General features: G+C 39.2%; 1 protein-coding gene across 1 annotated transcript in view; it reads right to left on the reverse strand.

Moving 5' to 3' along the window:
* MYO5A (myosin VA) overlaps positions 1–27,221 on the reverse strand; it is a 93,784-nt gene that overhangs the window by 58,180 nt on the left and 8,383 nt on the right. Inside the window, exons 4-5 of the mRNA XM_067305795.1 lie at positions 21,795–21,939; positions 3,867–4,023 (exon numbers count right to left, since the gene is read on the reverse strand). Of these exons, the coding sequence (XP_067161896.1) occupies positions 3,867–4,023; positions 21,795–21,939 (302 nt within the window). The remainder of the gene's footprint in view (positions 1–3,866; positions 4,024–21,794; positions 21,940–27,221) is intronic.

Below are 27,221 nucleotides of genomic sequence, written 5' to 3' on the forward strand. Positions count from 1 at the left end.
TCTGCAAGTCTACCTACTGCAGACTCATAATCCAGCAAACAGCCTCAACGTCCTGTTTGGCCAATAACTTACTATTATTATTATTATATAACTAATTCCTTCTTCACACATATTGCTATAAAGTATTGACTCTGTGCCTAAATATAATCTGAAAGTTAACATGCAGATCCATGTGGTTTGCCGGAAACTGAAGTCTTTCCACCACGACTTGGCTGCAGATTCAGCAGGAGTCTTTCGTCTGTGCAGCCCTGGGTGCCTCTCAAATTCCACCCCAACTATGTTGCTTGCGGCCCAGGTCATTCTTAGATTACTTCAGTATAGTTTTATACACAATAAGTATAATTTAGTATATTTCCTCAATAGTATACAGTCCTGGGATGCCAAGGGTAAATGATGGCTCTGGCTTGAAGATGACCTTGACACCCCCCCCCCAACCTAGAGCACCTCATCGCTTTTAAAAGTCCCACCACTACGGGCAGCAGACTAGAAACAACTAAACTTTGAGACAAGCAAATCACAACACACAACTTCAAAGGAAAGCATTTTCTCTTCCTAAGGAGGCTTGTATATTAGTCATTGTATTGCAGTTCAGCTTCCAGAAAATCCTAACTATTTGAAAAGAATAGCATTCGGAGTAATTCAGACAGCACACTGCCTTTTATCATACACCACTGCATGTAAATTATCAAATATCTAACTCTAAAGTGTACCATAACTAAAGAATGCAAAGCTGTAGCTATTTTTTATTTTTCTTGTTCAGGTAGCCATCCCATAGGAACTCCATACTGAAATAAAGTTTGGGAAAAGCAAGTGAGGCCAAATAGCAGTGCTGAAATATCAATATTTCAGATCTGCAAACAAAAGACCAGGAAACTTGGTGAGCACTAGCAGGGTACTACGTAGTAAGCTGGCATTAGATTTTCTGAGCACTCCATTACAGTAATAGCACATGTACCTGGCCAAGAAGATGTCAAAGCGGTTATCAGGTGAGCAGTTGCTATAAAGGTTGTAAGCACAAATTGCATCTTTGCAGTTCTAAGAATATGGAATTCCTTCATAGTGAATATATTCAATCTGCATTCAGATGTTTTAAAGCTATTGCTACCGTGATATATTTTGTTGTAGGTAGCAATGTAATATTACAATATTGTAAGAAACCAATTACTACCTTGAAAGGGCCTATTCCAAAGCTGCAAGCTTATATGTATAAAAAATGGTTTAAGAAAGCTTTTGGTATTGTAAAGATTGCTTACCAGAGTAAATAATAAGCAGTACAATTTGTATAGCTATACAATGTAATAAAGAATGAAATGCATGAGGTTATATATAAATACGTGTTTTAAGACTTTGACTGTTTCTATATTTGCAGAAGGAAAACTGTATATAGTTGTTGACCACAAAACTATTTATTTGAATAGGTGCTAGAAACATATAGTATTTAATGGTCACTTGACAATACAGAGTACTTAGTAAGCAAAGATCATGTCATTCCCACATTAATGATAGTAGTCATAAAATGCAGATGTTTAGGCTAGCCAAATAGAAAATTAAAGAATAAAACGACTTTCTGCCCCAAAGTTTTTATTATCAGCTTAGCAAATGTGGAGTTTCCTGTTTCTAATTTGAATGTCTCATTTTCTTACTAGTCCACATAGGTTAATTTATGTTCCTGCTCGTCAAAACACTAATTTTGCTATCCTCGACTCTGTGTCAACCCAACTGCAGATTTCATAATGCCCATTCTCAAACTTATTTAAAGCTCAAATGATTTAAGTTAAAAGGATAACTTCCATCCAATTATAACAATGTTTAATGTATGTCAACTTTTAGATCTGCCCAGGTTCATGAAATTGTTACCCCTAGAAAATAAAGCACTGCCATTGTTTTTTCGAGATAGTTACAAATGGAACGTCACATTTCTAGTCCACAATTTAAATTTCCTGCTTTGGAAATTACATGGCACAATTAGGGGCCAACTGATGGCCACTAATTGGGAGGTGGGGGACAAGGAGGGGGAGAGGAGAGGGGAGTTTCATTTAGGCTTTGAGACCAAACAAAAGAACTGGCCCAGGAGAAAGCGGCAAACAGTTTGTATTTTACTCAGCAAGCAAACAGCCACTTGCAGACCTGTCCCGCAGAGCGCTGCTGAGCGGCAGCAGGGCTCCCACCTTAGCTGCCACTTAGCAGACATGGCCCCCGCGCTTGGCTGCCTGCCCGTTCACACGCACCATTTTGGTGGGGTGCTGGGGAAGGCAGAAGGGGCACGCAGCGTTCCCGCTCCTGTTAGCCACATACCAAAATCTTAATATGGCCAAGAAGGATAAGACACTTCTCATAAATACTGGAGGACTGAAAGGAGCACTCCGGGATTAGCTCCCCATGCAGAACGGCACGCGTGCCAAGGGCCCGCTCTGGCCGCGCCGGGCACGGCAGGCCTGACACCCCCCGGCAAGGGAAACCTCCGCACCACGCGCTGCCTGGCTTCCTCCTGGAGCTGTACGCTTGGATCACTCAACGGCACGGCCCACTGCCAATCCCGATACAGCTGGTTTTATCCCGCAAAACTGATTCAAAACCCCACAGAGCACCACAAACCAGGCCCAATTGCCTTGTGACTGAACACACACAGCCATGACTGGGCAGCTATAGTGCCATCTGTGCTGTTTGAGTGTCACGAGCTCCTCAAGCCAGGAGGAAAGAGGGAATAAAACACAGCTCACTTTTAAAAATATTTGAGAAAGAAAACAGCAGCAGCATTTTGCATTTCACCATGTGCACCACCTCTGCTCACGTCTATCTAAAAATATTTCACACTATTGCATAGAGATGCTAAACATCTACCAAGACATCAATTGTACTAAGCATTTTCTTAGGTTAAACACTATGTGCGTGTTTATAGAACTGAGCTATTTCTCACAAGGAATTCCCCCAAGACTGCTTCTCTGTGGCAAATCATTTTTCAGTATAGTTCCTCAACTTCAGCTACAACTTGAATCTGCATATGTAGGCAAGGACAAGAAACACAGTTAACAAGTAATTCAGATGAGCTTGAGAAGTGTTTTCTGCTTGGTCATGAGATCTGAATTAAAATGTCTCCACAGCTTCCTGGAGAATAAAGATCCTGAAGCAACAAGGAACCGCACACGTTTATCTTGGAGTCTACTGCCAGCACTTATGCTCTCAAGCCAATGGCTTTGGGACTTGATTACAGTGAGTTACACAAAAGTTACTCTGGAATTGAAACATTACAGTCTGAGCTAATTATTGCAAAGTTACATCTTCTGACTTTTTTTCCTCTGAAACAAATTCTGTGCAGCCCACATAACGTTGCTTCTCCAATCTATCTTCCCCAATCACATTTCCTAAAACTGAACATTTGCTTTACTCAACAACTCTCTTCCCTTCCAAATATAATCTACCCACCCTTCGTTGCATAATGTGGTTCTATGTAACATAGAATCCTGTTTTAATCCTGTTTTGAATTTTACACACAAAAGCATTCTTCTGCACATTCATTTGGTCAGCAGTCTGGAAACTACCAAAGTAGTTGGTTGAATAGATTGGTTGGCTGAATAGATTTAAAGTAACATTCATATAAGAACTACTTTATTATGTGAAATACATTAACAGCACTGAAAACATTACCTCCTCTCTTCTGTCAAACTTTCATCAAATACTACACAATGCAATGCCTAAAGCACTTCCTGGGAAGTCGATGAAAAATCAAGTTTTAAAAACATATTAAATCTAGAGTTTTTGATCCTTAAATTTCAAGGATTGTTCTCTTTATCGAATGCTTGTGTTAGCCCCAGAATAATAACTGCAAATTAGGTTTGAGTAATGAGTTAATGCACTAGCTCTCTTACCTCCATTATAGGATTGGAAGCCAAGACTTTCTCCTCAACATTGGCTTCACTGGCAGATCCACTGACCGTGGCAAAGTATCTCATGGCATACTTGGCAGAGACGGTCTTTCCTGCTCCAGATTCTCCACTTACAATGATTGACTGATTCCGCTCATCTCTGAAACACAGAGACCTGTTAATGACCAGCTGTTCTCTCAAGCAGACTTACTCTCTGTGTCCCCAACTTGGCAGCAATCCTTCCATCATAAATGTTAGTGATACAGATAATGTAAATGCATACGGCAGAAACCAGGCTGTTAGTGATCAAGCTTCCTGAATGGCTAATCGGACTCCCTGTGACCATGATGGCCATTCAGAAATGATCCTGCCATCACAGTCCAACTAGTCATTAGGTTTGCTCTAAAGAACCTGTCTACATTAAATTACCTGTTACCACTATAACACTACATACTTCTGTAGCTATTTCTACCCAGTATCTTTGGTATAGTGCTCCACTAAATTATCAGTACTCATTAGTAAAGATCATTAATGACATCTTACAGCAGAGTCAGCAACAGAAAACTTTCATCCTTCTGATCTAATCATCAGCTTTTCCCAGAATTGTTCTTAATCTGAAAAATTCAAGCAGGACTGTTCAAAGAGGATCCCTTTGTTGTAAAAGAACTTCTTCCCACTTAAAAATCTCCATTTGAGATCAAAACAATTTCCTCTCCTCCCAAAGAGGGTCCTATCCATAGACCCCAAATATACAACTAGTAAACAGACTACAAAACAAGAACAAAGGAAAGTAGCATTTATACAGCCTGACTCTTTTAAAGTAAAAAACATACATCAATATTTTATATTTCCAAAGCAACAAAGAAGTTAAAATGAATGATATTTCAAAATACTCCTACGAGCTAGGCAAGCTTAACTCTATCTTACACATTGGAAAATAGAAAAAGAAAGATAAAAGTTTTCCCTGAAGATTTACAGAGCTGAGACTAAAACATAAGAAGTGTGTCATGTCCCAGAGCAGGCTGCATTTATTGTGCAGTAACTGTGAATGAAAGCTGAGGCACGTACATGTTCAGGCAACATATATATAGCCCGCACAGTCTCCAAATGTCTGCTGACCCACCAGCAAATGCTATGTAGGGGAGACAGAATTAAGAAATACGCATTAAAAACTATTTGGGATTTCTACAGCCTAAAGGACCTCCAAGAGATTTGAGGTTCTATTTCTGAGACTTTCAAAAAAAGGATGATGATGAAATTGTGAAGCTAGATTACAGATCACGTTGTTTCTCTCAAGCTGTTACCCTATTTTCAAAAACTTCCCCAAGCCCCCAGAAAAGCACACAACTTCAGCATCTGTTCTATACTGCACAAAGATGTAGGATGCAGTCTATATGCTTATATCACTTATCTCTGGGAGAGGCAAGGTGTCATTCATTTAACCAAATGAAGTCATTGGTTAAAGCAGGTTTTCCACTTTTGGGCAATAGAAAATTAATTGAAATGGCTGGGTGCTGCTTTAAATTTAGTAGGAAAGTGTTAAGAAGATCAAGGCAACCTAATTTTGTGTTCTCAACTTCCAGTTCACACATATGGGTAGGTGTGAATGACTACAGCACAGTTCACACATTCACATGCATCAAGCTGTCAGTCTCAGTAGGAAGAAAGCTGTAGGGAAGCAAAACTATTCAGCTTGATACCAGGTAACATATAGTCCACTTGCACTGCCAGAGATGTTATCCTCGGTCCCAGGAAAATGAATCCTCCAACCTCTTACAACATCTCCTTTACAAAGGCCATCAAGCCTCTAGCACATGCTCCTGAGTGAGGACAGCAGTACATGCGACAGCCTGGGGTAAAGATCAAGAATTTTCATCTGGAAAGCAATGCTCTTGCTTCCTCCTCATTCGCTCCTCACAGATGTTGATCTGCAGCAGATATATGTGCATGAGGGAAAGCCTGTAGCTCTGCATAGCAGGAGGTGGCATGAGTTATACCAATGCTCAGGTTCGAAAAGAGAAGTGGAAGGACATGAAAGAAGTCCAGCCCAAGGCATGACAATTAGGCTTAAATGAGACAACTGACAATAAACTGTTTTCCTCTCATACAGGCAGCCCCTGCAATGAGTCATAAGCAGAGAACAAATTCTTCACAAGACTGGCAGTTTTTATTCCTCCATTGCTCTTTCACAGAGGAAAAAAAAAAAAATCACAGCATTATAAAATATTAAACTTATGGTCTGATTTCAAGACCTGCCTAACACAGGAGACTGACAATGACATAACCAGCTTTTCATTTCTGGATTACCAGCTTTGTTGCACGTATCAAATATCATTAAATATATGAAGACTCATGAAGCTCAAGCCCTATGAAATATATCATCTGGTGATTAAACTTATTTTTAGCCTAGTTCCCTAAGTACAGAAGGCTTTCATAAAGCAAAGTAACAGAACCTCAGTACTATAGACTTAAAATCTGCTGGCAGACCACTAACTCTGTTGCCAAGATAGGAACATCAAAATAAGTGTCTCAGTCTAATTACCACATCCCTGAAGGACTGTCTCCAGTAGATGAAAGAATAGCACACGGGTTCCATCTGCTCTTCCAGCTACAAAGTGTGAAGGTATATATAGCCAAGGAGAATAGGATTTAATGTATAGTGTTTATTATTACTATTCAAGAAACATCTTCCAGAATCATTAGGTGACCTTTACAATGTCTTCTGAAGCAATTTTGAAATAGGATCTTTGTGTTACTGGTATTAACAGAAAACTGGTTAAATCTCAATAATTTCTCAGTGATCGAGGCAAGTCTTGATAATACTCCCATTCTCCTATTTCTGAAGAGGAAGTGATCCATTATTACCTTGTATACAGAAACAAGGGTTTCATTTTAGAGAGAAAAATCCACACTCACATCTCATCTTGCTGCCCATCCAAGCTTACCAGTACCAAATTGTCAATCACTGCCCCATCCCTCCCTTTTCTCATCTAACAGTTTAGCTCCAATGGAGGTACTTGATAACATGCTAGACTAGGTAAGAAAATCTACCTCAAAATTTCCTTGAGGCCCTTATCATTTCAATCCAGCCAAGCACTGAAAAAACAAAACTAAATAATGTGCATGACTCTTCCCTCCTTGAACAATTGGCATTACGCTTTTTAAAGAAGATGGGAAAATTAACAGAAACCAAATGGCATTAGCTCAAACCAAGTCAGATGTAAAATCATCCAGCACGTGCATGAACATGCAAACCACACACTATTTTTGTCTGCCACATGGGCAGCTACCTTCTCAAGAACTTAGGAACAGTAAGAAACTGCTAGTCTCTGCAGAGAGCTACAGAGGAGGCAGTTCCATATTTTCAAAGACAATAATGAAAAAATGAGGAGGAAATAATTTCTCTTAAAAACACTGTTGCAAGTTAAGCCTGGAGTTTGATCATTTTCCCTCCCTTTCCCCTCCCCATCATAAGATATGAAGATTTACTCTTCTCCTTTCTACTCATTCATAATTGGTAATAAAGGATCTGTTATCAGATTTCTGTATACATACATATACAAATATACTTTTTATAAAATTGCCTAGAGAAGATTTGGCTGGCACAAAGAGGCTCTGTGTGAGCTGAAAAAGTTGCTGCCTTCCATTCTGCAATGAATATTTGTGCTTGCAAAAGCTCCGGCAGCCAGGAGACACAAAGGCCTCTCTCACTGGCCGCACTCGGAGCCTTCTTGCATTGTCCCCGCCAGAGCTCAATTCACACTCAGAATGACTCTTGTCTTTAAAAGCACATTAGTCCATTGTTTTGATTTAACACACTGGAGTTACCATCCTCTAACATATTATTCTTTCTGTTTTCTTGGCAGAGAGATAGGAGAACACAGCAGGATGTCCAAGATCCCACTTGACATTTGGAGAAGGAGAGAGGACAGTGTGACACAACATCCAAAACACAAAAGCAGCAAAGGATGAGTCGTTACAGTCACAACCCTTGAAAAGACTTGGCAGATGAACCTCCTACAACAGGCAGTAAGATACTTATTCTTCAAAGAAGCAGGGTGAGGTAGTCTTTCCAGGCAACCGTGACAGTACTGCAGAGGCCTTTTTTCTACCATTAAACTTCAAGGAAACAAAGTGCCACATTAATTTGGAAAGAAAATAACAACTGAAATAAATAGAATTAAAATACATTCAGTGATATCTAAAAGGTGGTGAGAACATATTTTAAAAGGTTTGGCATAAACAATGATCAATCTAAAATATAATCACTGTTTATAACAAATGAAGTATGCATAATCAGGCAATATTAAAAAAAAAAAAAAAACACCCACAAATAACACCCCAAGTTCTTCCTCAGAGCTAGAAATAACAAGACAAGTTATTAAAGTCCTTTGGAGTTATTTTGAACTAAATCATTAGCCCCCAACCTTTGACCTACCATTTTGAGTATTTAACATGTCATCAGTCAGATAAAAGCTATAATTAAAACTTTCAGCCAATAGAACAAGTAAGTAGGACAAGAGCGTTACATGTGACACCTCTTTGCAGTCTGCTCCCAAAATCTCTTATCTATGCAATACTTCTACATCTTTCTGAAGCTTTTTCTCAGCATAAAGTGCATAATTAGATGATTTTAGAAATGAAGATTATTTCTGAATGGAGGGAACTTTTTAATTATGCTTTTAAAAAGAGAAATGAGGGAAAGCAAGCTGGGAGTCAAGAAGCCGAAGGAGTCATTTTTCACCAAAAGGTGGATAACGATCACATCTTATGATACAGAACTACATTACAGTGATATGATACTAAGCCAAACTATCTTGGAAAGAAATGTTTAATCACAGCAGACTGAAAGAGATTGACTGGGAGCAGTTTACCACTCACTGAAACACAGGGTATTATGTTCAATTATTGGTCAGGATCACATTCAGCTTTTGCCATTTCTGAACAGTACACAAAAGTAAGAGAATGACAAAAATGAAATAAAACTCAAGTTTTAAGATGATAGGCCTGATCACTTCTCAGACAAAATGATAGGCTCAGATTGCTTCCAGTAGCAGGGGACTTGATTCAGAAATCCAGCATATGCTTCTCTCAATTACTATGGAATAAATGTTAGTTTAAAACAGTGTTATCTATCACAAAAATAATGCTGATGTTTCATTTTGAAAGGTAATATTCATATGCTGTATCCAAGCTATACAAAATTCCATGCATTATGAGAAGTAATGGCCATAGTATGAACAATAAATGTCACTAATTTTTCATCATCATAATTCTGGTAAAAGACAGAAACACAGATTTATGCACAAGTTGTCTTAATTGTCTTTAAACCTTAAAGACAATTTTGTTTTACCTATAAAATCCTGTCAATAAGCAATATGTTTATGAGGAATCTCACTGCCAGAGTGCCAAAACAGAAGAGACTTATCTATTTCATGGAAGCTTGAGATCACAACCTATATTCCAACAGGCTTTTATTATGCTTTCCAAAACCACTGCAAAAAACAACACTTAAGATAGCTTCCTCTCAAAGGAGGTTCATCACTGGGGAAAAAAAAAAAAAAAAAAAAAGAGTGCTACAAACTGACTTGTGATACCTTATATAAAGAAAAGGGGGTTGCAGAATACAAATTAAATGACAATGCACAAAAAAATCAGTAAATGGTTTGAAGAAAATAATCTTGCTTTCAAGACATGAAGAAAACTTTGTTGAGGATGTGCATATATCTTAAATGCAATGCCTTCATTTGCATTGACTACTACTACCTTTAAATGCTGTATTTCATAGAAATCTAAGGGAGATGTTTTCAGAGGAACTCAGAACAGAAGACACTACTCCCCTGTGGTCATGGCTGCTAACTTCAGTGGAAGCAAGAGCAAGACTGTCACTGGGCATCTGTAATGTGTATGAAGTGTTGTAAAAATACTAATCATTGATAACTCATTATCTAAGACAGTTTTTAACAAATTCAGTTGATCAATGGAAAAAAATGAGACAAAAAAGGAAAATCAGTGCAAGAAACAGAACACTAAAGGGCAGAGTTGCCAATTTTCAAACAATTTTCATTCCTTAAGATCGCTATACCCACTGAATATACCCACTGGCTGCCTCAAAAAAAAAAAAAAAAAAAAGCCTTACAGCATCACAGCCATTATTTTAAAACCAAACTGTCCAAACAGATCAGGAGAGTCAAGATATGCAGACTGAACAAATCACTACAGATATATTTGTTTACCTTTTTTACATATATACCAAAAGAAATTCCTTCTTTGAAGCAGAAGCACTAAAACACTTAGAAACCTACACATCAATAAGTATTTCAGAGGGGACTAAAGAAGCCCAGAACTATTCAATTTAATCACCAAAGCACAACATTGTTGTTGTGCTTTATTCCTTCCTATGACTGATACACTGCATATATCGCTTGATCTTGTCTTTTAGACTCAAGGCTCTAAAGCAAACAACATCAAATAGATGCATGTAAGCACGTGTATAGACACACACACAAAAACCCACTGGAAAGAAAAAGAATACAGCACTATTGACATCAATGTCCATGTTCATACCAAGCCATACTTACCAAAGCTACCGGCATCACTACCTGGCGAAAGTATATTACAAAAAGCTGAACTTAAAACATTTTGTTATGGATTTCTAGACCTTTGCCTATGATGAACTACTTGGAAGTTTAGCTGTCTCAATGCCATATAATGTGGATGAGATTGGCAGACAGGCTCAGAGAGAAGCCTCCTTCATATAAAACAGAGAGACTAAATAACAGGGTGATCTTGATGAGAAGAGCATTAGAACTTACTTTGCCTTTGATCCTGAATAACCTACGTTTGTTAACCTCAAGGACAGTGCTGAGGTGCTCATCTTTTTAAGGAAGCTTCTTTTCAGTGTGGTTTGCAGAATAATACCTTCAGGGCATATTCTCCCCTTGTTACTCCAGTGCTGAAAGGTTTAATTAAATCTACTGTCATTTTTTATGGCATTTGCAACTGGTTTCTTGTTTTCATTTAGAATAACATCTTCAGGTTATGGCTAAGGGCACCATCCCCATAGCATATGACAGTTTCAATTTTCCCTTAAACAAAAACAGCATAAATTGCTGCTAAGGGCCTGATCCTTCAACCCAGACCTCATACTGCTTCAATACAAGGCCAAGATCATAAAAAATAGCTTTTACTTAATCTAGCAATGACAGTCTGGCCTACTTTATCTCACTGCAGTTCCTCTACTGCAGTTCTGTGGTAATGAAGTAGACTTATAAGCTTGTAATTGCTTTGGATTTTCAAAACAGTGAATTTTGAATGATCAAAGAACATTAAAAACTAACCTGACACAAAATCCCAAGGGGAGGAATCTGTGACTCAGGGAACATTTGGGATAGATTCTGTTTTTAACATACATACGTAACTACCATTAACATTAATGTGTGTCATGCCCATCAAAGACAGACAAGGAACTTAAGTTTGCTTTCTCAATGTTATGTCATTCTACAGCTGAGTTACAGCAGCAGAAGAAACAATCCAAGAGAATAACTTTAAAAATGCAATGACATTAATGAAAGGTCAACTAGGAGTCATTCTGAAATGCCAGCATGTTTGAAATCTTGCTGTATTTCCATTAGTTGCAGCCACACTGAGACCCCTAGGATTAAACAGGGACCGACACAAATTCAGCTTACGTTAGGTTTTTTCACATTCCACATTGGTAAATGGAATTTCAAACTGTGCAAAGAGAAAAGCACATATGTGCAGCTGGCATGACTAAATGTCACCAGCAATGCAAACATAATTCTGAACTAAGGAGGCATCCTATGTTTTGCAACGAACCTTTCAACATCCCAGTAGCATATTTGTGACCGAAATATGACCAAAATAACCTGGTGTATCCAGAGTCAAAACATTCACACATCTTTAAATCTGACAGGATGACTTAACAAATCGATTTATTGAAGAACACTTTCCTCCTGTGAGGCTGCTATAACAAACACAGCAGCACAGAAAGCAACACCAAATAACTTTCTCGTTGATATGATGAAATCAAGTTTTCGCAATGCACTGAAAAATAAAAGCAGCGTCTAAGTCCTAAATATCATTATAACTGCTTCATCAGTGTTGCCAAATAACTTACAGAGATACAGGCAGTTATTAATGTTATGGGAATATAGAAATAGATCTAACACTACACCCTTTCCAAACACCTTAAATGAAATGGAAATGAAATCACTTTGAAGTTTCCTAGTACTATGGAAGCCTAACAGAGTTATGGCTTTCTTTACCATTTGATATTTGCTCAAGTTATCTTAGACGACTAACTCATAGGCATGCTACCAGAAGATCAATTTAATCTCTGTTGAATTCAATAGTGTTATATTTGTAACTAATAAAATCACAATATTTTAGATTGACAACTAGTTTTAACAGGAGAAACAATCTATTGATACTTAATGCAGCTACAGGACTGATTTTATTGACACGAGCAACTCAGAAGTCCTGACTGGAAGCATTTCACTAACTGCTTTCTGGCCTCATTAAAAACCTGTCAAATCAAGAGCTCTCCTTGGAATAATTTCCCATAGAAAAGATTTTAAGCTCCGTTCTTGAGAAATCCATCAGCTTTCATCAGATATCAATATGAAATTAAGAGTTCTCTGTAATATTGAATGCTTTGTAACCTTCACAGAAAGCAGCTTGTTTAACTTATTAAGAAATCTAGGAAGGAACTTACTATCTCCAGCAAGCCAGCCACAGCTGGCTAAAGGGACTACCATCATCAAAGGACTGGGGATTTTTCAACATAGAAGATGCACAGTAGACAAATGTAGGGAAAAGAGTAAAGCACGGGGGAGCTATCAGAGAAACAGAAGGGTAAATCCATGGCAGAAGATGTAATGATAAGGTTTTGCACATCTTTTCTGAAGTCTCACTAAGTAGGTCTGACTTCAATAAATACTGAATTAAATAGAGTATTTTTTAAAAATACCAATGGTTGCAAAGTTGAAACAAAATACGTTCACATTTTCCTAGCAAACTCCTCTGTTTTCAACATGAAATGTGGTTTGGGAGAGCTATGAGGATTTTACTTTCCTATAGTTCTCACTATGTTGTTGGACACATCCAGAGTGCACATGCACATGGCATACACACATGTATTTCTCTAGAGGAAATTCTGGACAGAAACACAACCTTAGTCAAATTGGCCTTTCAGTAGAGGTATGCGAGCAGTAGCTCAGAAAAAGCTACTGCATTTTACACCTTAGTGTGCAAATTCTGAATAAAGGTAGCTTTGCCCTATGTCCATAATACAGGACACAAGGTTTAAAGCAATGTGAAACAGGCCAGCTATGCGATGTGTGTGCACCTCACTGAACATACAAGGCCTGTATTTATCATGTTCCTCTTTTGTATGCAAATATTTAGCCAATTTTCAGGTGTTTTAGCACTGTTTCAATTAAGAATGATACTACAGTTAGATTTTAACGCAGCCCTATTAATTCAGGAGGATTGTGAATAACTCTCTCTGTGAGGCAGAAAGAGTTCTTTTACTCACAGTTTGAAGCCCTTTCCAGACTGCTCTTCTCCCAAAAGCTGTTCTCCAAGCTTTTACTCACAGGTATAGTAACTGCATCCGGATCTGTGTTAAAAGACACTTTCAACCCCTCTTACCTGTGCACTCATACAGAGCTCATGAGTCCGTGCCCTCACCAGCACCTGCCCCCTCTGGGTCCCACAGCCTGCTAGCTCACATGTTCACTGTTCACTCAGTCATGTTCCAACTTTGCGTGGTGCCTCTACTGCTACAGTTATTTGATTTTTTTGAAAGACCAAAATTGCTTTTTGCATGTAACCTGAAACAAAAGGTAGCTGTAAAATCCACCAGCTTAGGAAGGTTTAATACAACTCAGTGCAATACATTCAGCTTCGCCTTTGCACAAGCACAGGGTTCTGGGGCTACAAACAAGGCCAGACATGTTTAGCAGCGTCTGTGCAGTGCGCAGGCCTTTGAAATTCAGCCCAGGATGTGCAGCATCTGTTAGAAGCCATTATAAACACTGGCAGCTCTACAAGCCCAGGATTTGCTTTTTAAGTAGAAGTAATTTAACTATTCAATAAATAAATAAGAATTCAGTAAGCGATTTTCTAATGCTCTCGGACCAAAGGAGAAAGCACCAGGCTCGAACAGGTGCCGATCCCAGGTTTGGTCAGCCTCCCTGTGACCAATCACACTGAGTGCAGGAGGCAGGATTTTGCCCTTCATTAGCCTTCTGAACAAACTATTGTAATCACACAATTCTTTGAAGCTCTAAATAAGTTCCATTATCCCCTGGCTTCTGGATTTGGCTCTCTGGCCTCCTTGATATAAAAAAGCACCCCCATTTTGTCTGCTTCCTTTCCAGTTGCTGCCTATACTGTACATAAAGCAAACGTCTTTCCGTTCTCTTTACACAGTCCACTGCGCCCTTTCCCTGGGAGACCACCGTCCTCTGGAGATGTCTCCTGCAACCAGCCACCACGGATAAATGCTGTGTCAACACTACTTCCACCTGTACTCCCTTTTCTCTCATTTTGAAATAGTTTCCTTCTTTCAGTCCTCCTGTCTGTGCTGACAGCCACCTTCCCCACACTTGGGCACAACTGCTCCGTCACCCCCGAGCCACACCGTCCCTGGACCCACGGTGATGAAACCCGAGAATTCGCTTGCAGTGGCACATCCCACAAGGTGCGGTCTGACACAGTAATTACCCTTTCCACCCTCAAAGGGCTGTTGCGTGGATTAACAAACTACATTTTATAAAACACCCAGAATGTTCAAAGTGCAGTGTAAGCGCTAAGGATTTTTATTAGAGACTAAGGTGTTTTGAAGCATTCTCTGGCAATGTGATGAAAAAAGAAAAAAAATACTTATTAGTGCCTATGCCCCAGAAAGAAGCGTCACTTCTTCTGGAGAACTAAGCAGCTACATTTCCTGGTTTATCCATCTGCATACTCCGTACCCATCAATCTATTTTGACTATCTGGATCTAACGTGCTCTGACTTGAAACACCCTGGTCTTTACAGAAGCTATGCGTTAACAATTCACGTTCAACTGCCACTTGAGTCATAACAATTGGTCCTGACTAATCAGTAAATTTATTTTTTCTAAAATTATTCATTTTAATAGGCATGAAACATTACTCAGACAAACCATGTCCTTTTAGTGCATTTCTAAATACATTTCTTGTTTAACTATTGTTTAAACCTTTGGTCATAACAGCATTTCTCACTGACATCTTCTTTTGCCGCTGGAGAAAAGAGGATGTTTGGAGCACGGACTTGGGGGTTGGAAGCTCAAAGCCATGAATAACTCTGGGGGGGACACAGAAATGGCCACAGCACACCATCTCTGCCTTAGTTTTTTCTTTTATAAAAGTGAGAATAGTTATACTGGCATTACAGGAGAGACTTTGGTGAATGTTTGTAAGGTGTCTGGAAAACATGAAGCCTTCTGTAAATGCAAACATTATGTTACCTGGCACAGAGTTCCCTTACACTGCAGCACATGGAGGCATGCAAAATTTGGAGGCATGCAAAATTTATCAGGTTAATTTTTGTATAGAAAAAACAAATTATCTTGGGGAGAATATTACCATGAAACCAATTCAATTGCAATCCTATCAATCACATACTCTACTCTCACACTTACTGTATCAAGGTGATGCGATCATATAATTAGACACTGGATGAGGACTTCCGAGACGGAGGCTCTGTGCCTGGCTTTTGCCACTGTCTGCCTTGGGGAACTTGAAAAAGGTGCTTTCCCACTCTGCATGGCTGTTTCAATGTATAAAATGGAAATAATGATACTGATCTCCTTTGTTAAGGACTCTGAGATCTGCTCATGGAAACTGCCACACAAAGGTGAAATGTAAGTATTATAACCAAATTTTCTTGAGTCGGGTTCAGTTACAAACTCAGCCACTCCAAAACACCTCACATTCTTAAGCATCCTATGGTTCTGTTCAACAACAGCTCAGTATAAACACTCTGGAATACTCTCAAAACCAACAGATGTACTTTTTTTAAATGAACAAATCACACCACTTGCCATTTTAATTGTATCCAGGAAACACAGCTCTTGACTGTAAAAATGACAAAAGGTGAAAAGATAATGAATTGACTGTAACATCTCTTAACACATGCAAATGGAGAAAACTGAGGTCAGCACATGCTGCAAAATCATGACAGATTACACTCGAGAGGAGCACAAAGATGAGCCAGCACTACCAAACTGATTTATCTAGGGATTAGCCAGAGGTCACTCCTGCAACAGTTTACTAAAGCTTATTGCTTAGCTACCAGCAGGACACCTTGCATGAACTCTAGCTTTCCTTTATGACTTGGCTTAACCCTTCTGCTGCCTAAAAACAATCACTGCTCAGACAAGCGGGATCTTGATGTTATGTCAACTTGATTGGCATATCTGCTCTCTCGTACTCATAAAATCGTAAAAAAGGCAGACCCAAAGTAGGAGGGTTTCTTCCTTATTCACAAAATCATCTGCTTTCTCCAGAAAGCATGATTTCCCTTCCCATTCTAATTTTAACAACAGAGCCCCAAAAGAACCACCTCTCTCCAAGATAAGTATTTCATTTCAAAAGCCGTATGTCAAAGAATGCTGCTGTATGTTTGCACAGTGCCCACCACAGCAGGCTCTCGTTTCATAACTAAAGAGATCCATGACAAGTAGTTAATCATTCCCCTCTCAACTTTTGGCAGGGGAGAACAGCATATCCATTTATGAAACGCTGGGAGGCAAAGCAGCAGCTGATCAAATGTGCATTTTTATACGAGGACCTCATCTTGGGATGCTTGGGATGACTGGAGACTGTCAGTCAAGGTGCTTTCAAAACACCTACTCAACAGCTCACCAACTTTCCTTTTTTTAAAAAAAGTGATATAAAAAAAGTCTTCATACAGCTGAGAGCCATGAGACACATGCCACAAATCTGACAAAACACAGAGGCAGAGCCTGCTTATTAAAAATAATTTAATGAAAAAGATACACACTAACACTGAATAAATCATCATGCTTTGTCCAAACAGAAAAAGCAAAATTTTGGAGACTGACTCAACAGTGTTGCTTTCCATTCTGGAATTGGCTGAATTTTATAAGGACTTCATCAGTCTGTAATCTGTTTTCAGGTATTTTCAACTTGCTTTTTGCTAGACAACTTTACCCATTAGTAAGAAGGCAATGGCCAAGTTAGTTTACTAAGTTGAAAAGCACTGGTCTGCTGTATCTGTCATCAACCACAATAAAAATGGAAAAAACAGACCACTAAAGTGTTGATAAAAATATAAATTATCTTAATTATTGCAATATATTCTTACTATACAGCAAAAGTGATCCCATGTATGAGTGAGTTAGAACTTCTTTCTCTAATAATGTTGGGAAAATGACAATCATAAGTCTCACATATAAATGCAATCCTCCTTAACAGTTTTGAGAGTATAATCATCATTTCCTCTTACTGCAAACCATACAGTTAAAAACAGAGCTTCTACTGATCATTACAAAGAAAGGAAAGCTGCACCTGCTCATGGTTATGATTCCTACTGAAGTTGTAATGCTTCCAAAAGAAAACAAAAATCTGCCAACTGATGCTATGTGTCTGTTTTCATAGTTACCACAGAGAGTCAACTGTGAAGCCTAACATTTTTTTGTTGTTAATAATTTGCAAACGCTGACTTTTAATAGCGGTTTGCATTGCAGTTTGAAGAGCTCAATATACGAAAACACCAAAATACTGACATTGTGGTTTATATATTGGAGGTTTAAAAAAAAAAAAAAAAAAAAGTGCTTCAATAATAATTTACTTCATTTTAAATTGCTCATCTTCCTTAAATATTGTCTCAAACCTGCTTAAGTTTGCTGAAATGAATCAAGTTATATACGAAAGATATATACGCACATCCACACCCTGGCTACATACAATCCAAAATGAATGAATAGAAACTGAAATACAAGACTCACGAACAAAGGCAAGTCCACCGTGTCTCATATAAACTTACTAATATACAGACATGTTTGGCCAAGTCTTACAGACGAGTAAGAACTACTCGCACGGAGTCTTAAGAACAGTCTCAAATAATCCACAGTGCCACCCATTATATTTTAAACTAACTGCCCAGGGACTGGGCTCTGGTGGACTCTGAGAAATATTTGGTTCACACATTTCCCACCACCTTTCAGAGGGTGGGATCTGCTCACAAGCGAGAATGGGAAATGCCTTCCTCTCCCCTAAATCTAGCAGATTGTCTATCTGGGAGAAGATAGGGACATCTGAATAGAGGTCCCAGTCCTTTCCAGAAGCATAACTGTGTTAAAGTGGCTGTGGCAGCGCCACAGCAGCCCCAAAATACTAGGTGTGAAGTCTCAGAGGCAGAAGGGGAGCTCTGTACTCTTTCTCTTCTTCCAGGCCCTCAGAGAGGATCCCATCAGAGAGATCCTGCTTCCTTCTGCAGTGTCACACTAGCTGATGAATCTCCTCCCTGCTTGGATGGGAGGAAGAGAGATGCACTGAAATCTTTCTACAGGCAGTCTGGAGAATCATGCAACCCATCTGAATGAAATTACCTCTAAGTATAAGGATTTGGGATATGTAATCCTAAGTCTAATACAATTTAAATGTAATTATAAAACTAGTTCATTGCTTATTTTTGCTTATTTTGAGCAGAGCAAAGGAAAGGTGGGGGAAATGAAGCTGTTAGTCTGTGCAGAGAAGCTGTAGGAGAGAGGGAGAGAGAAAAGGAAAAAGGTGCAACGATATAGATGAGCAAGAGAGAGACAGAAAAGTCCAACATGAGAGTAATCCTAAAGAGTAGTGCACATTTTCTTACTGAAAAAGCCAGTAAGCTACTAAGCAAACAATAATCCATTATTTGATTGTCAACTGTCAGTAAAGAGCTATATTCCTTTTTGCTAATCCTCCACTGAAAATTGTTGACAGACTCCAGTTGAAAACATGAAACAACAGAATTCTAGATGTGCACAACAGTCCACAGGCCATAAATACCACAAAATTGGTCTCTCTTTATGCAGCAGGGTTCACATACAAAAGGTATCTCTATGTTTTTTATTAGCGTGATCTCAAGCAGTTGTTGAACGTCACTTTTCCTTCAGAAGCCAGACCCGAGCTCTGTGCCCAAGCTCATTCTAACAGTCAGCATTTTTGCACTGGAGGTTCTGAAGACACAATAGAAATACATGTAGTTTACAGTCACCAGCTCTCCTGACTGCTGCCATAGCACATTGGCTAAAGAAGACCAGAGAAATCATTTAGTTATGATCAAACACCAGGGAGGAGCATCTCAGCTACAGCAGGGGCAGTAATGAAGCTGACAAGAACGAATTCTAAATTATTACAATACAAAATATCAGGAAGACACAAGGAGTAAGTATTTAGAGGTGCCCACCAAAGCTTTACAGATAGCAACATCATGATTAATTATTCCAGTGATCATTTAAACATGGAGTTAGGAAAGATCAGATACAATAGAAAAATAAATATCACCAAGTATATGCATATAAGTAGATTATTGCTATAAGTATAGCTACTATATGAATATTTAATGCAATTATCAAAGCTTTAATGAAATAGTCTCAGATGTAATCTGATTTTCATTTTTAAATAACCAGCTGCTGAACTGTAAATCTGCACACTTTTTTTCTTTTAACTTTATAGTTCAGGAATAAAAGGTGACTCATCCAGAATGTAGAAAGCATCACTAATGTTAAAGGGAAGAAAAAACATCTAAGGAATTGGGAACAGCGTAAGAAGACATGATTCAATAAGCAGACCCAGTAAGCCTGAATGCCAGAAAAAAATTCTTAAAACAAACATACACAAAATTAGAGACAGAGAGAAAAGAAAATAAGCATTAGGAATATAAATGAACAGTGAAATTGTTACTTCAGAGTTGAGGAATTGTATTAGTTTTCATTGTGTGCTCAGCTCTCATTCTGCACTTATGAAAATACTGTCATCTATTCATAAAAGAATAACATTGTTTATAACGTTGTCAACAGACACAGGAATAATTTATTAAGGTTAAAGGATTATTTAAGATCATTTCTATGCTTCCTTAATTTCTCATCATTTGTTTTAAAAAGAAACTTCTACCACATCTTATTTGTAACCATTCAGGAAAGCAGAATTACTGGAGGGAGCATCTAGAGTTGAAGAGGAGGCAATTAACACAAAAAGGAAAAACCACGGCAGAAAGTCCAGTCAAAATCACAGCCCTCTGAGTGCTCCTCTGCTGTCGCAGGAGGAAACGGGAGCGAATGCAGACTGTGGCCAATAGCAAGCTCCCGCGCACACACTTCAGCTAGCAAGTGAACAGAATACAGGCAATCCAGGACTGGGAAATTTCAACACAAGGAAGAGGTCAGCCTATTCCAAACAGCAGTCAAAGCAACCTGTGCACAGAGATGCCCCTCCAGCCTCCTACTTCTGCTGGTTAATACTAAGAACAAAGTTTCTGGGAATCTGAATTACATTCCTCACCAACATAGAATAGCAGGTCGCTGTGCCTCAGGTGTAAAATTGGGCCAATAAATTCTTATTTCATAGAGTAGTTAGAAGGACTTGATTAATAGCATCTGCAAAACAACAGTGATCTAAATTGAAGAAGCCACAATGCAGATATGACTCTCATACTGTTTTGCCTTTATAGACTCATACCAAGTTGTGTGTCTTTTATCTTAGCAGAAGGCAACTAAAGGAAATAGTCAACATCTGCCATACAAGAATGCAACTGTAGAGTATTTTTGAAACAGTGGCTGTTTTGCAACTACCCTAAATCAGGAAATATTGCACTGTTCTTTTGAAATGATCTACTATGCAGGTATGGAGCATTTTATTCATTCATTTTACTCTCATACGAATTCTTAAATGAACAGATAGCTAATTTCAAAGATGAATACTTTATTATTTTCAACCCATCTTCCTTTTGCCTCCCTCTCCTTCAATACAGCTTGAGGGCCATCACAATTAATTCAGAGATCAGTCAGTCTTCTCCTTGACTCATTTGAGTTGGGTGTACAGCCAACAAGGAAAACTGTATCAGCAACTTCCAACTAAACAGTGAGGACACTAGGAACCATTTTGTTAACCAAAGACCACACGGCAACCCAAAAGACTAATTCCAGAAACGAAATGGTTCAGAAGTCTCTCAAACTGGCATGTTCTTGGAGTGAAGGGGAAGAACAGGTTCTAATAACCACTTTCCTTGGGTGATGAGTTCATTTTCATGCAACGATTAAAAAAACAAGTATTTCCTGTGCAGTCCTCGCAGTGTCCTTAGAGAACTGTAATCATGGGTACCTGTCCTGTTTTCAGGCACTCTCTAGGCAATCGGTCCTTTCATCCCTCATACTTCTAGTCAGTAACAGTCAAAGGCAAATCCCATTGCTGTTTCTTTACTGGCATGAGTAGGAGACTATAACAGTAAGGGCATTCACAAGCTACATAATTATTTTCTTTTGTCAGTATCTAATATAAATATGACACAGTTAAGAATCTGGCATTTTTCTCTTTAAAAAGCCATTGATGATTGAAAAGTACCTCCATATTTTGCTAATCAAATCAAAAATATCTAATCCTATAAAGCACTGAACTAATTTTAGTCCTAAATTTTGAAGAGATCAATGAGGTCCTTCCTGTCAGTAGACATAGTCTTTATGGTGTTCCTTTTGTTTTCCTGTTTGCTACTTTGAAGCAGCTTATCCTCTTGTGAAATTTACTGAAATACTGGATAAAAGACAGATATTGTAAAATATTTCACAAGTTATAAATAAAAAAGTCAATTGGGCAGAAACTTTTAATCTTATTCTTTTTAGAAAAACAATGAATTCAAGACTCATGTGTCCTACAAACCTGGCCATCTGTTTATATGCTTCTTCAGCCACCGCAAAGATATGCGGATCCATATCCCCCATATTTTGGCCACTGTAGGCATTGATGATATCTTCGCCATAGATAGGCAGTTGTTCATAAGGATTTATGGCCACTAAGACAATACCTACAAAGCAAATGAAACAGAGGACGTTATTAACACTTGTCTTAAAACAAAACAAAAATGGTTTTAACAACAACTACCTTTTGTTCTTTCTAAAAATACTAACTACAGAAGAATAAGGACCTGATATTGACTTCAACAGATATTTAGTCTGACCTCAGATATGCATATAAAACGCATAAGAAGAGTTTACTTGTACCTTATTACAGGAAACATACCAGGGACAACTTTTTACTTCATCTCTGCATCTCTCTTCTCGAGCTGGCATGCACAAAACAACATAACCGGATTTCAAGTGCATCTGCTTGAAACACAGCCAGCTCAGTGCAGTACATTGATCAATGGGCACTGTGTTTCCCCATATTTTACTGTACGAGTACTTGGATTTGCAAACTGTAACTACCACAAGGTCTTGCTGACTGTCAGTTTGGTTAAGTGTGTCATGCTGTGGCCAGGACTAACATTTTCAGTATACATTTTTGTTACAAGTCATCATACGATTGTGGTTTAGAATTTAGATTCAAACTCTGGAGGTCACATAGTCCAACATCCTGCTCAAAGGAGGGCTGAATAGTGACCTTTTACAAGGGATCAAAAAATAAATGTAGACATCTTTCATAGGGCTGACACACAGAGGTACACAGTCATATCAAGTAATCAGGTATTTACACCTCTAGAAGGCACCCTAAAACCTCATCTTATACCTCGGTATAAGACGTGTATAATAACCTACATCTCCCATCTTCCAAATTTTCCATCCCAATTTAATGCATATCTGCCTTTCTTTATAGCACTCCCATTACTACAGCATTTCCAAACCCATCATATCCTTCTGCCCTCCCCACAGACTGCCCCCAGTTCCTTCCTGTTTCACAGGAAGGCTTAGCCTTGCTCAGCACATCTTTCTTAGCCACAAAGTGAGATCTCAGATGCTTTTGGTCCAACTTCCTTTTACAGGAGAAATGAGGATTTCCCTGCCCACAGGGAGGGTTTGAACAAAGACTACTAATAGCTTGCTCTTCTGCAGCATTTACAATGGGTGGGGAACGCTTATTTGCTCCATGCAGAGGTGAAAACACTGATCCCTGTCACGAGACCCAGCCGTACGAGGCAAATTGTGCTCTCTTGACATGGCAAATCCTCCTCACTTTGACAATGTGGTAAGGGGAGAAAGAAAGAAACTCTACTTTTAACTGTGGCCATTTTTTAAATGGATTTTCTTCTTACATATGTATTTCAGCACCTGAAAGTGACAGTAGGGGTGCAAGTGGCTGCATGTTGACTGTAGCAAGCATATCATAAACACTTCTTGGACTAACCGGTCGCTGATGAACCCGCACTGAAAACACTTCCATAGCACTCAATACTCTTCCTCAAATTCACACACATGCACGCTTCCTGAGGGCAGTTCCCAGCCCTCTGCTCTGTGCAGATTCCAGCGTTGTGATCTATATTTAGGAAATTTTCCACACAAAAGCTGAGAGAAGGGAAGTGAAAGCACCTATAACCTGGCTCCGCTGCTGTGAATATCGTCCCATTTTTAAATCCTGTCATGCATTTACAAATGAAGCACACACCATAGCAAAAACATTAAACAACAACAGAATATCTTTCAAGAAAAGATGTGAGAGACCTTGATCTATTTCCATAAATACACTGCAAGTTTTATGTCTAGACGCACCTATCTAACTAGACTCAGTGTTTTTCCATCAGCCATGACTTCACTGAAATGACTCAGGGATGTGAGTTAGAAGCATCTGTAAAAAATTACGCCAAGTTCAAACGCTTTAATGATGAGCCAAAAAATAAAGGGGGCAGGGAGGGGGGGGAATAAAGGACCTCAGTACTAGCAGACTTGCGGAATGGTTTGGGTGTCAGTTTTGAACATCTGCACTTTGAAATTATGAGTAAGTATGTAAAAAGGTAAGTTTTCTTCAAAGAATATTCCAGTGTCCATCAGATGCATTGAAAAATAAGCAACCTGGGATTTTTGAGCCAGTCAGCGGTGGCTTAGACTGGGGCAGCTGAAGCAACGTTTGCCCATGCCTGCTTGACTTCCCCGTTACGGGAGGGTGCGTCTCTGACCAGGCCCCCGGTGCGCAGACCTGCCCCTGCACAGCTGCCAGTTATATCCCAGCACAGCATAGATCACCACCACCACCAGCGCTGGAGAGCAGCAGGGCAGCCAGCCTGGGAGGGTCACCGAACCAGCCATCCCAGGTTGGTCTGCCACAAATTCATGCTAATACCCTTAATTTGACTGAAGCACAAAGATGGAGCAGTAGATGTGAAGGATCAGGACTGGCTGCAACAACAAAACTAGGTGGGGTAACAAAATCAGTCTGGATTGCCAGAGGACGAATGCACACTGGCAATACTTTCCAGAGGACAGTGCCAGGGCATGTCCCCAGCATGGTGGCCTGTTCCGTAAAACCAAACGCACCCATGCAAACTGCAATACAGCTGCAGCGCAACTAGTTCTACAGTGAAAAGCCCGGGGACAAACCCAGGTCTCGCTAACGCTTCAGAGTGGCGCGGGGGCTCAGCTGCCTGCTTGCTTGCTCCTGGGCGGCAATGCACATACGCTCACCCCGCTGCAAGCTTTTACTGTCTCTTGGAGACTGCAGGTATAAACCAGGGATCTAAGACACCTTAATAAATTGGCACCGGCTCCCCACTACCTTCTCCTGAGTGCTCCACAGGACAGCAGAGCATGGCCCTAGGTAGCAGAGAAGGTGGTATCCCAAGGCTCCTGTGATCCTACCAACAGGAATTAAGGAAAATTGTCTGGCATGATCCTGAGGGTCCTTGGGGATTTGTCAATATACAGAAATACACAGGAGAAATGCTTACTCTCTTATTTCTCTTCAACATGCTTCAGTGGCATAGACAACCACATGTCCTCAGGGATTTTATAGGTCTCTGAGCACTGAACAAGAACCATGTTCCAATTCCTAATTCCATCAATAAAGTACCATTGCTAAACAAAATGGCAATTTTATCTGTTCTCAATGAAGGTGTTCTGACGACTTCACAGGAGAAGAAATTAAAAGGTTTACATTCTGGCGTTTGCTTAAAGGATCTGGATCAGGGTAGTGTTTTCCATAGCGGATATCCCGAGGGAGCTGCAACTGCGCATACCTCGCACAGAGCAGTGCTGGGAAGCGGGACTGATTAGCTGTGTCAGAGCTCTGTGCTAATTCAGTGGTACTTTTCTGTACCACCTAACTGAGCGTTTTCAGTGCCTCTGTGCCGTACAGCTTATCACCAAAGCAAGCAGACCACAATCCACCTGCAAAAAGTGCGCCTTTGCCACTGATCACTATGATGCACAGACTCTCTTAAAGCCTCCCCGACTGGTGAGTCTAATCAAACAGACATTCAAAGCGCTGTGCAAAATTTCAGACAATTCCCTTCTGCTTTTGGCTATGTTGGCAAGAATAATCCCTTGAACTGCAAATAAGCAGTCCCATGACAAATCTCCGGCATATTAAATTACTTAACTTCAATAGTGATTTGTAAAATCAACAAGCAAACAACTACCATCTGGAAATATCCAAAAGATGTAAATTAGGAATTATATGTTTTCTATGGCACATTTTAATCAATCTGTCTCACAGGGACATAATTCAGAATAATTTATATTAAACTTTTTTTATTCCTACTAAATCATACTGGATTTTTCACAAGAAATATCATGGCCTTTCCCAAATTAGATTTACATGTGTTTTTATTTTACAGAATTACAATAAACTGAACTCCTTGGTTACTCTTTTGCCTATTCTTATATAGACCCAAAATAAGTAGCACCAACTCTTTCAGCTTGAAGATATTGAAGAATCTGTGGACAAGCTAAATATTAAAACAAACAATTTGTCAATTTAAATTAAAGCTTTACCTCCTGCATAACAAGTAGTATTTTGAACATTTGAACTACACAGCAATATTCACTGAGCTTTGATCACAGCCACATCAGTTTTTCCACGTAAACATTCAAATTTTCCTTTGTAACCTTTCAACTTCATTAATTCTTCATTTCACATTCTCAGCAGTAAAACAGAATTGCGAAATCATCCCAGGATTCAGGTGAAAAGCTGCCTTGAAATTAGGAAATCAAGAGTTCTTCTGTTTAAGAATTTAGATGACCTCAAAGTGAAATTTTGAAGAATTTAATATCCTTTTGACATGTTACTCTAAGGACAGAACAGTTGACTTAATTTCTAAAGCTGTGGACATGCCTCCATCCCATATCTACTTCTGCTGGTTGAGAATAATGTTATCATAATTCTCTTGGTGGATGAAAACTTTTCTTAATCTCCTTCAGGCTAAATCAAGTGGGTTAACTTAAACCACCTTCACCAGGTATGTGAACTAGCCTGGCTAACGTTGTCTGAAGTAGATTAAAGAGGCACATAAAATTCCTTCCAATGGCAGAGCTCTAAGGCAACAATCTTTGGTGGAGAGGAAGTAACAAACACTTTGGATGAAAACTGATAGAGTGATTTGAAAAATGAATGTCCACAGCCAAAGGATCAGGTTTCTAAAAGCCAACACACCATAATTATTTAATTTACTTCATAACATAAGGTACATATGACTACATCCCAAGCTAATATATCCTCACCGTAATGTATTCCTCAGTTCACCAATTAGTATTAAACTCCACCCATCTGCACTTTGACCATCTGGAACTCCCAAACTACTTAATCCACTACTTAATCTAATAAATCCAGCATGCATTTCTGAGAATTCTCAGTCAAGTCCTGTTTGGAAGCAAAGAGGCTCGTCAAGCTCAACAATCCCCCGCTCTTTGACAAATCACTGAACTCCAGAAACAGTTAAAGGCCTTCCAGCCATTTGGCTGTATAAAATCAGCCAAACCACCAACAAAAGCACTAGGAAAACCATGAAAACAACATGTTTTCCAAAACACAGCAAAACAAAACTAGCAGACAACACATTCATTTTGAAAGCCTCTTAAATGATGCTAAAAACAATCCACATTTGCAAGCAAATCAAACACAACGCTGTCTTATGGGACTGGTACGGTTGTACTAGTAGACACAGTACCACTAACATCCGTATAGACTGAAAGCCATTTACAAGTTGAGGCCATGAGATTCCAGCTACACACAAGCCCTTTCACAGAAAGTTCCCCCACCGCGAGCTCTGTCATGGAGGCACTAGGGACAGATGATACCTAAAATTGTGGAACTGAGATTTCCCTGCTCTGGGACGAAAACATGCACCCTTAGCAGGGGTTGCCCAGAGAGCCTGTGGTATCT

Source organism: Apteryx mantelli, chromosome 15, assembly GCF_036417845.1.
Source record: "Apteryx mantelli isolate bAptMan1 chromosome 15, bAptMan1.hap1, whole genome shotgun sequence".
NCBI lineage: Eukaryota > Metazoa > Chordata > Aves > Apterygiformes > Apterygidae > Apteryx > Apteryx mantelli.